At 45.3% G+C, this 12401-nt stretch overlaps 2 protein-coding genes across 3 annotated transcripts in view; both read left to right on the top strand.

Annotated features, from left to right (window-relative positions):
* ZNF606 (zinc finger protein 606) overlaps nt 1–4649 on the top strand; it is a 26654-nt gene extending 22005 nt beyond the window's left edge. For both annotated transcript variants that reach the window (XM_023184398.1, XM_023184400.3), the window contains exon 7: nt 1435–4649. In XM_023184398.1, coding sequence (XP_023040166.1) covers nt 1435–3413 — 1979 coding nt within the window. In that variant the 3' untranslated portion in view covers nt 3414–4649. The remainder of the gene's footprint in view (nt 1–1434) is intronic.
* Nucleotides 4650–7896: 3247 nt separating this feature from the next.
* Nucleotides 7897–12401, top strand: part of C21H19orf18 (chromosome 21 C19orf18 homolog) — an 18234-nt gene continuing 13729 nt past the window's right edge. The window contains exons 1-3 of the mRNA XM_023184444.1: nt 7897–8116; nt 8225–8329; nt 9896–9937. Coding sequence (XP_023040212.1) covers nt 7996–8116; nt 8225–8329; nt 9896–9937 — 268 coding nt within the window. The 5' untranslated portion in view covers nt 7897–7995. The remainder of the gene's footprint in view (nt 8117–8224; nt 8330–9895; nt 9938–12401) is intronic.

The following is a 12401-nucleotide window of genomic DNA, read 5'->3' as shown; positions in this document are numbered from 1 at the left end:
ATACAGAAATAAATGGAGTCTTCTTTTGTCTACTTCCTTCTATATAGGCACGGTAACAAGCTGATCTCTTTCTTTTCCCCACAGATGATACTCTCTTAACACCCACTCCTCCTTTTTTCTGCATTTGTCAAGATATGGGAGTAGAAGGACATTATGACACAGAAGTGAATTAGAGCACTCATGATGTAAACATTACTTGCTAAAGGCCTTGTGTGCTCACCTACCTACCTTTTGTTAAGATGAAAGGCTTTATTCTCTTTTTTTTCTTTTTTAACCTTAGTAACATGCACTGTGTCCTTTTGTCAGGGATCTTCAGGACCACCCCAGGTTCACTGATTCACTGTGAGGACTTATAGGACTCAAAAGTCATTATACTCAGGATTATGGTTTATTACAGTGAAAGGATACAAAGCAACATCAGCAAAGGAAAAAGGTGCATGGGGTTAGACCACGTGCAAGCTTCCAGTAGCGTACATGGGGCACACTTAATTCCTCCAGCAAGGAGCTGTGACAACACACGTGAAATGTCTACTAGGAAACTTGCCTGAGTCTAGGAGTCTAGTGTGTTTATTGAGAGGTTGGTCGTACAGGCACATAGTGCCTGTGTGACTCACTGTAATCGCTGAAACTCCAGGCCATCCAGAGGGAAAGCAGGTGATCACTATGAACGACATTGTTTGCACACATATCTAAAGAAATTGGTAAATGTGCTTCAATACCTTGAGCATGCAAAACACTCTTACTAGTTAGAACACTCCAAGATCTTAATTCCCAGGAGTTGGCCAAGGGCCAGTTAGGAAACAGGCCATCTTTGCAAGGTTTGAGCATGTCAGGCCTGCAGAGTTAACTCTTTCTTGCACATTCTTTTTTTTTTTTTTGAGATGGAGTACCGCTCTGTCACCCAGCTGGAGTGCAGTGGCGCGATCTTGGCTCACTGCAAGCTCCGCCTACCGGGTTCACGCTGTTCTCCTGCCTCAGCCTCCTGAGCAGCTGGGACTACAGGCGCCCGCCACCACGCCAGGCTAATTTTTTGTATTTTTAGTAGAAACAGGGTTTCACTGTGCTAGGCAGGATGGTCTCTGTCTCCTACCTCATGGTCTGCCTGCCTCGGCCTCCCAAAGTGCTGAGAGTACAGCACTGGGTAAGCCACTGCGCCCGGCCTCTTTCTTGCACATTCTTATCCTGGTCTTCCTTTTCATGGAAAGTATTTTTAAATGGTTTCATTAGTTTTCAGTACACACTTTATTCTGGTTAACTGTTGTTTACTTTTCACTATTCTTTTCCCTATTATGATCTTTCTCTGAGTTCTAAGTCTGGTCTTGAAAACAAATTTATACTTGTCTTTTTGATAATATGGACAGTAAATCTCACCATTCCCACTTTATTCTAATGTCTTTCTCTGTGCTCTCATAGCTTTTTTTCTGTCTGTTTCAGAATGGATGAGAAATCTTGAAAGCAAAGCATTGATCCCAGCACAAAGCATTTTTGAGGAAGAACAATCCCATGACATGAAGTTGGAAAGATATCTATGGGATGATCCTTGGTTCTCCAGGTTAGAAGTTTTGGGATGTAAAGACCAATTAGAAATGTATCACGTGAACCAGAGTACAGCTATGAGGCAGATGGTCTTCCTGCAAAAGCAAGTACTATCCCAGAGAAGCTCTGAATTCTGTGAACTTGGGGCCGAGTTTAGCCAGAACTTAAACTTTGTTCCATCTCAGAGAGTTTCTCAGATAGAACATTTCTATCAGCCTGATACACATGCTGAAAGTTGGAGATGTGACTCAGCCATAATGTATGCAGATAAGGTTACCTGTGAAAATAATGATTATGACAAAACTGTTTATCAGTCCATTCAGCCTATTTACCCTTCAAGAATACAAACTGGAGATAATCTTTTCAAATGTACTGATGCTGTTAAATCTTTCAATCATATAATACATTTTGGTGATCATAAAGGAATTCACACAGGAGAAAAACTCTATGAATATAAGGAATGCCATCAAATCTTTAACCAGAGCCCATCATTTAATGAACACCCAAGGCTTCATGTTGGAGAAAACCAGTATAATTACAAAGAATATGAGAATATCTTTTATTTCTCATCCTTTATGGAACATCAAAAAATTGGTACTGTAGAGAAAGCATATAAATACAATGAATGGGAGAAAGTCTTTGGGTATGATTCATTCCTTACTCAGCATACAAGCACTTACACTGCAGAGAAACCCTATGACTACAATGAATGTGGAACGTCTTTCATCTGGAGCTCTTACCTTATTCAGCATAAGAAAACTCATACTGGAGAAAAACCCTATGAATGTGATAAATGTGGAAAAGTTTTTAGGAATCGTTCAGCCCTTACTAAACACGAACGGACTCACACTGGAATAAAACCCTATGAATGTAATAAATGTGGAAAAGCCTTCAGCTGGAATTCTCATCTTATTGTACATAAGAGAATTCATACAGGAGAAAAACCTTATGTTTGTAATGAGTGTGGGAAATCTTTCAACTGGAACTCTCATCTTATTGGACATCAGAGGACTCATACAGGAGAGAAACCTTTTGAATGTACTGAATGTGGGAAGTCATTCAGCTGGAGCTCCCATCTTATTGCCCATATGAGAATGCATACTGGAGAGAAACCCTTCAAATGTGATGAATGTGAAAAAGCTTTTAGGGACTACTCAGCCCTTAGTAAACATGAAAGAACTCATTCTGGAGCAAAACCATATAAATGTACTGAATGTGGAAAATCCTTCAGCTGGAGCTCCCATCTTATTGCCCATCAGAGAACTCACACGGGAGAGAAACCGTATAACTGTCAGGAATGTGGCAAAGCTTTCAGAGAACGCTCAGCCCTCACTAAACATGAGATAATTCATTCTGGAATTAAGCCCTATGAATGTAATAAATGTGGAAAATCCTGTAGCCAAATGGCTCACCTTGTTAGACATCAAAGGACTCATACTGGAGAAAAACCCTATGAATGCAATAAATGTGGAAAATCCTTCAGTCAAAGCTGTCACCTTGTTGCTCATCGGAGAATTCACACTGGTGAGAAACCCTACAAATGTAATCAATGTGAAAGATCCTTTAACTGTAGTTCTCACCTCATTGCACACCGGAGAACTCATACTGGAGAGAAACCATACAGGTGTAATGAATGTGGGAAAGCATTTAATGAGAGTTCATCCCTTATTGTACACCTAAGAAACCATACTGGAGAAAAGCCCTACAAATGTAATCATTGTGAGAAAGCATTTTGTAAGAATTCTTCCCTCATTATTCATCAGAGAATGCATAGTGGAGAGAAGCGCTTTATATGCAGTGAATGTGGAAAAGCCTTTAGTGGTCACTCAGCCCTTCTTCAACACCAGAGAAATCACAGTGAAGAGAAACTGAACTGAATTTATGCGAGTTTTTTGTTTATCGTACATTTTGACAACACATTGAGGAAAACCCTATAAACGTAATCAAGAGGGGACATTTTTCATTAAGAGTTCAGTAAGACTTCTCCCGCATTATTTACTAGAAAATATCTATCTTAGAAGAAACCCCGTGAAGTAAAAGAATAGGGAAAAGCTTTCAGCAGTTATGTAGCCCTTATTCAAAATCAGATAATTACAGTGAAGAAAACTCTAAACTCCCCTTACGGTCTACCAGTAATTCATACTTGAGGACCGTGACTGTGGGGAATGAGGCATCTTTTAGCAAGAGCTCTCACCTACTTGTAGATTGGTGTGAATTGCTAAGGGAAAAACCTTATGCAGAGAAAAGTTTTTGACTGGAAATACACTGTTTTGCATCAAGCTGGAGTACTGGATGGAAAACTTTACAATAACATTTTGTGCATAATTGTAGAAATACAGATTTTGTTGTTATAAGGGGAGGGTCTAGGTGCTCAGGAGTAGAATATGAAATGCTAAATCTGAATGTAAGAAAAATAGTATTGAATGGGGTATTTACTGTTGATTAACCTCCTTAGAGAAAATTAATGAATGAGATGACTAATGGTAGAAAAGTTACTACCTAGGAGTATGAGACCGATGTTGCTGGACAGAAAGTGATCCTTAGCCCAGTGTGTCAGCGTCCGTCGTTACTCCTCACTGCATTGTTGGGCAATTCGTTTGTATTTTGTTTTGGGCAATCACTATAAATTATAATTATGGACACTGCCACAGTATACATAACAAAGGAATAAAAAGGATACAGAATTGTATATACATATTTACTGTAACAGATCTAAAAAATGTGTATGGATAAAGACCTGAAAGATCCATGGAAAAATTAACCCAGTTAATTTGAGATTTTAAAAAAGTTTTACAAATACATATAACAATTATGTGCTGGGCTTTATTTTAAATGCTTTCCAAGTGTTAACTTGTTTAGTCCCCTTAACTCTATGAGATAGATACTGTTACCCCAGTTTTACAAATGGCTAAGCTGAAGCAGAGATGTTGAAGGATCCTACCTAAGGGGCACAACTAGTAAGGGAATAGACCTGAGATTGTTTGGCTCCAGAGTTCTTGTTTTCAGCCACCATTTTATGCTGCCTCACCAGTGATTTTTTTTTCCATTCTCTTCAGTGTTTCTATAGTAGAGATTTGATAATAAAAAGAAAATCCTAAACAATGAGGAATAAAGTTACCTGGTTTCTCTGTCTTGAAGGATTTATAGTAACATGAGAACTAATATCCCTTTGGAATATGAAGTCTGTGTTGGACATTCAGAATCACTGCATTTTCCGGGACCTGAGTTCCCGAGAACTTTGCTGCCTACAACCTCAAGGATTACAGGGCAACAGGGCCTGGAGGACTTCTGGAGGACTGGGCAAGTCCCTTGGTGGGTTTAGAATGCCACTTACAGAGCAGAGGGCAAGGATATTTGTTCCTTTCCATAACCAAACACCACTGCACTTCAGAGCACCATTTCCCAAGGTTTACCTTGAATTCAGTGTTTATTTTTTTCAAAATCTTCTGCAGATGAAAAGCTTACTTGAAGGAGCAGGATTCAGAAGGGAAGAGAGCTAGCCATTCCACCTAGAGTAATGAAGTCTCAGTGTTCACAGGGGAAAGATGGATCCAAAGACGTGGGTGGCTTCTCCAGTCATAAGTATTTCCTGTGCTCTCTACAACAGGGCTCTAACTGGGGGCCAAGGATCCTTCCTGGATAGGCTTCAAGGGCCTATCCAGGATAGTGGAACTCTGGGGTTCACAAAGCTCATCTAATTTTTAAAGGGCCCATGGCTCCCCGGTGGTTGAGAGGTGATGGCCTAGTGATGTCATGGGGAGGCTGTTTTCACCCTCTGAATCCCAGCTGGGGCTCACTTAGGTGTGCACATTTCATTGCGGTCCTTTTAGGGTCTGACACGTTAGCAGTCACCTGATAAATGTGGCAGGGACAAGTTAGTTATTGATGGATTTTTTTTTTTTACATGATTTATGCAAAGGCCCTTGGAGAGAATGACGTCAGCAGTATTATCTCAGCTTAGAGAAAGCAGCGTAATATACCCAGAATCATACTACCAGTAGGATGTGGATATTGTATTCTAATACCCAAAGTGAATCCAAATTCTCTGATTTAGAGATTCCAAAGGATTTCATAAGTCATATGCAATATTTCACAAGCATCCTGGTAACTTACAACCTTATTATCAAGATTATTATTATTATTATTATTATTATTTTTTTTTTTTTGAGACGGAGTCTCGCTCTGTCACCCAGGCTGGAGTTCAGTGGCCGGATCTCAGCTCACTGCAAGCTCCGCCTCCCGGGTTTGCGCCATTCTCCTGCCTCAGCCTCACAAGTAGCTGGGACTACAGGCGCCCGCCACCTCGCCCGGCTAGTTTTTTGCATTTTTTAGTAGAGACGGGGTTTCACTGTGTTAGCCAGGATGGTCTCGATCTCCTGACCTCGTGATCCGCCCGTCTCGGCCTCCCAAAGTGCTGGGATTACAGGCTTGAGCCACCGCGCCCGGCCAAGATTATTATCTTGAAAAAATTTCTAAGCCAGGCACCGAGGCTCATGCCAGCATTTTGGGAGGCTGAGACAGGAGGATTACTTGAGCTGAGGAGTTCAAGGCCAGCCTGGGCAACATAGCAAGATCCCATCTCTGTTTAAATAGATAGTTTTTTTTCATGTCTTAAATGGTTTCCTGGCAGGGCACAGTGGCTCACTCCTGTCATCCTAGCACTTTGGGAGGCTGAGGTGGGTGGATCATGAGATCAGGATTTCGAGACTGGCCTGGCCAACATGGTGAAGCCCCATCGCTACTAAAAATACAAGAATCAGCTGGGTGTGGTGGCAGGCGCCTGTAATCCCAACTGCTCCAGAGGCTGAGGCAGGAGAATCATTTGAACCCAGGAGGTGGAGGTTGCAGTGAGCCAAGATTGTGCCACTGCACTCCAGTGTAGGTGACAGGGTAAGACTCCATCTCAAAAAAAAAGGCGGGGGGGGGGGACCTCCTGTGGCTCAGGTCACATCACGAGTCAAAAGAAAGTCCCAGACTTCTGCTTCTTCCAGGAAGTATTCCCTTCCTGTCACCTATCATGCACAGCCTGGACACTAAAGAATCAAGATTGATTTCGGTGTTCCCTAACGTCCGGGACTCCCAGGTCCCCTCTGTCTCCCTCATACATGACTGAGTTCATTGCCTTCTTGAGCCCATCTTCCATTCCTGCCATCTCTGAAGCCTAGGGCCCACTTTCAGTCATCAGGAGTCCCCCTTCACCTTCCTGCTGTGGGTCTCCCTGGTGCGCATTGCCTCCCTTCTAAGGGTGACTGCTTTCCTTCCACTTTCTTTTCTTTTTCTTTCCTTTTTTTTTTTTTGAGGCGGAGTCTCGCTCTGTCGCCCGGACTGGAGTGCAGTGGCCGGATCTCAGCTCACTGCAAGCTCTGCCTCCCGGGTTTACGCCATTCTCCTGCCTCAGCCTCCGGAGTAGCTGGGACTACAGGCGCCCGCCACCTCGCCCGGCTAGTTTTTTTGTATTTTTCGTAGAGACGGGGTTTCACCGTGTTAGACAGGATGGTCTCGATCTCCTGACCTCGTGATCCGCCCGTCTCGGCCTCCCAAAGTGCTGGGATTACAGGCTTGAGCCACCGCGCCTGGTTCTTTCTTTCTTTTTTGTTTTTTTTTTTGTTTGTTTGGAGACACAATCTTGCTCTGTTGCCCAGTCTGGAGGGCAGTGGCACGATTTTGGCTCACTGCTACCTCTGCCTCCTCGGCTCAAGTGATCTTCCTGCTTCAGCCTCCCGAGTAGCTGGGACTACAGGTACACGCCACCATGCCTGGCTAGTTTTTGTTTTTGTTTTTGCATTTGTTGTTTTATTTATTTGAGACAGAGTCTTCTTCTGTCGCCCAGGCTGGAGTGCAGTAGCATGATCTCAGCTCACTGCAACCTCCACCTCCTGTGTTCAAGTGATTCTCACACCTCAGCCTCCCAAGTAGCTGGAACTACAGGTGTGCACCACCATGCCCAGCAAATTTTTGTCTTTTTAGTAGAGATGGGCTTTTGCTATGTTGGCCAGGCTGTTCTTGAACTCCTGACGCAAGCGATCTGCCCTTGACCTCCTAAAGTGTTGGGATTACAGGCATGAGCTACCGTGCCCATTCCTTTTTTCCTGAACATTTTCCAAGTGAGGTTGGTGGAAATCACGGATGGGGAACTACGCATGCAGAGGGCTGACTGTAATTGATTTCTTTCTGCCTCCTCACTAGTCTGCACACTGCAGGCAGGGACCTGGTCTCATCATGCCTGCACCTCCAAGCACTGCCCTCTTCCACTGTCGTCTCCCCATTGGTCAGCTTGGTTCCATGAAGGAACTCCGTTACCACAGCAAGGACTGACCTCATACTGGTGGCTCCAAGTCACTGCCCGAACATTCTGAAGGGAGTAGAGCTTGATTGCTCAGATAAATAGTGGGCAGATGCTGGACTGTAGCTGAGTATTTCTTTTCATCCACAGGATAAAATACTGATAATTTGAGAGTGATGGACAAGGTTCAGAGTGGTTTCCTCATTTTGTTTTTGTTTGTAACGGAATGCCCACTTCATTTGTGCTTGCCGTTTGCAGATGGACTCCATCCCACTGGAAACGTAACAAGCTTACCAGGTAGCTTCAACCACTGGTTTTACGTGACTCAGGGAAAACTGAAAAGCTGTTTCAGGAGAGAGAAAAAGAGGGTAATAACATTTCACCGCAAAACGTTTTCTTTTCAAGGCAATAAACAATCACAACCACCCAGAAACATCACCAAAGGGCCCAAAGTGTTCTCTCGTAAAACCCAGTTACCTGGGATTCAAGGGGCTGCCTCGAGATCCGTGGGTGAGTCATTGAATTCCTCATTCAGTGAAGTGAGAATCGTAGCCTGGAGTCCTCTCTTATCTGCTATGTGAATGTGTACTGTGTGCTTGGTAGTAGAAAGGTTCATAAAATAGAGTGTAATTAGATAAACATTTGCTTGGAAATTAGATCTTAGGCTCTTCACTCTCTGTTAAGTTGTGCTTTCTGTTTAGGGATTGCCACTTTCTTTTTCTTCTTCTTTTCACTTTAATTAGCACACACAAAAACCTTGATCCCATCCAGATTACACAGATGTGTCTGTCTGACTTGAATTGTAATTTGGTGCATGTTTTGGCAGTAGAGCATGCAAGTCTAGACACAGAAGGTTTACGAGTGTAGAGAATTTTTATTTTTATTATTATTTTTTAGACGGATCTCACTGTGTCGCCCAGGCTGAAGTGCAGTGGTGCGATCTCAGCTCACTGCAAGCTCCACCTCCCAGGTTCACGCCATTCTCCTGCCTCAGCCTTCTGAGTAGCTGGGACTACAGGCGCCCGCCACCAGGCCCAGCTAATTTTTTGTATTTTTAGTAGAGACGGGGTTTCACCATGTTAGCCGGGATGGTCTCGATCTCCTGACCTCATGATCTTCCTGCCTCAGTCTCCCAAAGTGCTGGGATTACAGGCATGAGCCACCACTCCTGGCCGAGAATTCTTTATAAGCATTTTCTATGGTTCCTTTCTAATTTGAGTACTAGAGGATGTCTGTTTATCTTACAACAGCAAAACCAAGCCCGACAATCTTTGAAGCTCAGCAACCCTTTGTGGAGATACATGATGCTTATAAACAATCTCCATTCCATGCAAAGGAAATGCTGTGTGATACATTTGCATCTAATTTGTGTCTGAGGAAAGGACACTACTGTTGGCTCCCTGGCCTCTCTGCCTGGCTCTCTGATCTTTTTGGTTTTTTTGGGGGGATGGAGTCTTTCTCTGTCACCTAGCTGGAGTACAATGGCGCGATCTCGGCTCACCACAGCCTCCACCTCCGGGTTCAAGCAGTTCTCCTGCCTCAGCCTCCTGAGTAGCTGGGACTACAGGCGTGCACCACCATGCCCAGCTAATTTTTGTATTTTCAGTAGAGACAGGGTTTCACCCTGTTGGTCAGGCTGGTCTCGAACTCCTGACCTCGTGATCTGCCTGCCTCGCTGGGATTACAGACATGAGCCACTGTGCCTAACCCTCTCTCACCTTCTAATGAGATCATAGCCCCTTCAACTGAAATTCCCTCCAGGTCCTCAATTTGGGCAGAGATTTCCCAACTTGTATGACTGCGAAAGGAGGCCAGAAACCAAAAGTATCCTGTTCCTAAAGGTCATTCTTCACGATAGGGAGCACCAGATGCAAAAAGAACACCAGGCTTCTGCAAATTAACCCACACATGGCTGCCAGGCGTTGGGAGGAATGTATTAACACGTACCATCTGAGATATTTGGAAGCTGTGTGTTAGGCTGCCTTCTCTAATGCCAAGTTATTTCCTTGTTTACCCAAATTCATCTTAAGCCATCTTAAAATCTCTTCTTTTTGATCCCCTTTGATGGCCTTTTAGCAGCGTCATCTACGAACCCCGTGAAATTCCTGAGGAATAAAGGTAAGTCAAGGGATCTGGGAGGGCGGGCGGGCGGGTGGACCCGCAACATTCCTGAAGCCGTGGTGATGTGTGGCTGCAGAGGGTGCCAGGTGGTCACCAAGGAGTCTGCACAAGGAGTCTGCGCCTTCACGTGTGTTAGACAAGGTGGCCCCTCTGGAGGGGGATGCAGAGTGACGCCGTCTGGGGCGGGTGAGAAGGTGGCTGAACTCCATGGGCTGGTGGTGTAGTGAGTAGAGCACAGGCTGTGTCTGAGATCTCTGTGGAACACACAGAATGCATGGGCACACACAACGACCCCGTCAGTAGCCTTTCTAGCAACTCTCCCTAACATGGCTTGTCCTGGAACCTCCTCAACACCACTCGCTTCAGAGTCCTCCAAAGCAGAAGGCACCTCGTGTCCTGCTGCTGCTCCCGCCCCAGAGCATCCTTCCTTCTCTGCACATTTGCTAAGTGCCTGCAACGGGACAGCTACTGAGTCAGCTCCACCCCCCACCCATCCCCACTGCTTTAGCACGTAGCCACCATTTGTTTTAATCACATACGCTGAGTGAGACATGCAGATGCAGAAATGACTGTCGTGAAGGAAGAAGCCTGGTACTCACGGGTCCCTAGAAGTAGGAGGCCATACAAGGAAGCACCAGGGTTGGTCAGGAGGCAAAGGGAGCCAGGAAAGTGTGAGCAAAAGCCTTTATTCCGGGCCGGGCGCGGTGGTTCATGCCTGTGATCCCAGCACTTAGGAAGGCCGAGGTGGGCAAATCACTTGAGGTCAAGAGTTCGAGACCAGCCTGGCTAACATGGTGAAACCCCATCTCTACTAAAAATACAAACATTAGCCGGGAGCGGTGGTGGGCGTCTGTAGTCCCAGCTATTCGGGAGGCTGAAGGGGGAGAATCGCATGAACCTGGGAAGTGGAGGTTGCAGTGAGCTGAGATCGTGTCACTGTACTCTAGCCTGGGCAACAGAGGGAGACTGTCTTTAAAAAAAACAAACGCTGGGTGCGGGGACTCAAGCCTGTAATCCCAGCACTTTGGGAGGCTGAGACGGGCAGATCACAAGGTCAGGAGACCAAGACCATCCTGGCTAACACAGTGAAACCTCATCTCTACTAAAAAATACAAAAAACTAGCCGGGCGAGGTGGCGGCACCTGTAGTCCCAGCTACTCGGGAGGCTGAGGCAGGAGAATGGCGGGAACCCGGGAGGCGGAGCTTGCAGTGAGCTGAGATCCAGCCACTGCACTCCAGCCTGGGTGACAGAGTGAGACTCCGTCTCAAAAAACAAAACTTTATTCTGGTTTTTATAAGAAGCAGGTAGGCAAGGCAGGCTTGGGATCAGCTTAAGTGATTTGGTGGCTGTGCAGCATGGGGTCTGTCCTGGTTGTCCGGGACCTGGCCCTGGGGTAGTTGGGGGCAGAGGACAGTGGCCTGGAGCATGAGAGCTCCATAGAGATTGTTGGGGCATAGGCTTCGGGTGGGTCGGCTTGCCCATGAAAGGTGGACTCGCAGGCCAGAGTTTACCATCTTCAGGAATTGGCTGGACCTGGGAGGGGCAGTGTCTTCAAAGGTCAGTTAAGGCCCCAAGATGTCAAAGTATCAGGAAATGCAGAAAATAAAAAACACAATGAATACTACACCCATCCATGCCAAACACATTATCAATCTTCCTAAAGCTCAGCTATGACTATTTCACCTGCCCATTGACACCACCGTCACCAAAGCACAGAGCTTGAGTCCCGGCTGGGGTGTCAAAGGCCTGCACACTGGTCCTTCTTTTGACACTAGCTTGTTTTGTGCACTGGCGCTGGAAGGTCACTGAGACCTCTGCCACCCCTGAGCTTCAGGTCCCAGTTGTAGGTAGAATGGAGGCGGGACAAAATTGTTTGTCTAATAAAGTTGATGGTCCAGTTGCGGTAGCTTGTGCCTGTAATACCAGCACTTTGGGAGGCTGAGGTGGGTAGCTCACCTGAGGTCAGGAGTTTGAGACCAGCCTGGCCAACATGGTGAAACCCCATCTCTACTAAAAATACAAAAATTAGCTGGGCATGGTGGTGGGCACCTGTAATCCCAGCTACTCAGGAGGCTGAGGCAGGAGAATGGCTTGAACCCGGGAGGTGGAGGTTGAAGGGAGCAGAGATCCAGGCACTGCACTCCAGCCTGGTGACAGAATGAGACTGTGTATCAAAATATATATATATATATATATGGAAAGATGTCTGCCTTACTCATAGTAAGAATTGTGCATTGAAACTGCCAAGCTTAAATAATGAAGTTCGACAAACATGATTAAGTACAGAGTTTATTTGAGCACAAAGCTTGAGGATGTCCACCCAGGAGACACTGACTCCAAACTAACGGGGACAGCATTTCTAAAGAGAAGTTAAAGTTTCACTTATAGGCACAGAGACTGACATTGTAGCAGGATTGTAACATTTCCCATGTGAGACCAGTGCATAAGTTACAGCTATTT

Source organism: Piliocolobus tephrosceles, chromosome 21 (assembly GCF_002776525.5).
Source record: "Piliocolobus tephrosceles isolate RC106 chromosome 21, ASM277652v3, whole genome shotgun sequence".
Classification (NCBI taxonomy): Eukaryota; Metazoa; Chordata; class Mammalia; order Primates; family Cercopithecidae; genus Piliocolobus; species Piliocolobus tephrosceles.
This window is presented reverse-complemented; position numbering and strand designations above follow the sequence as displayed.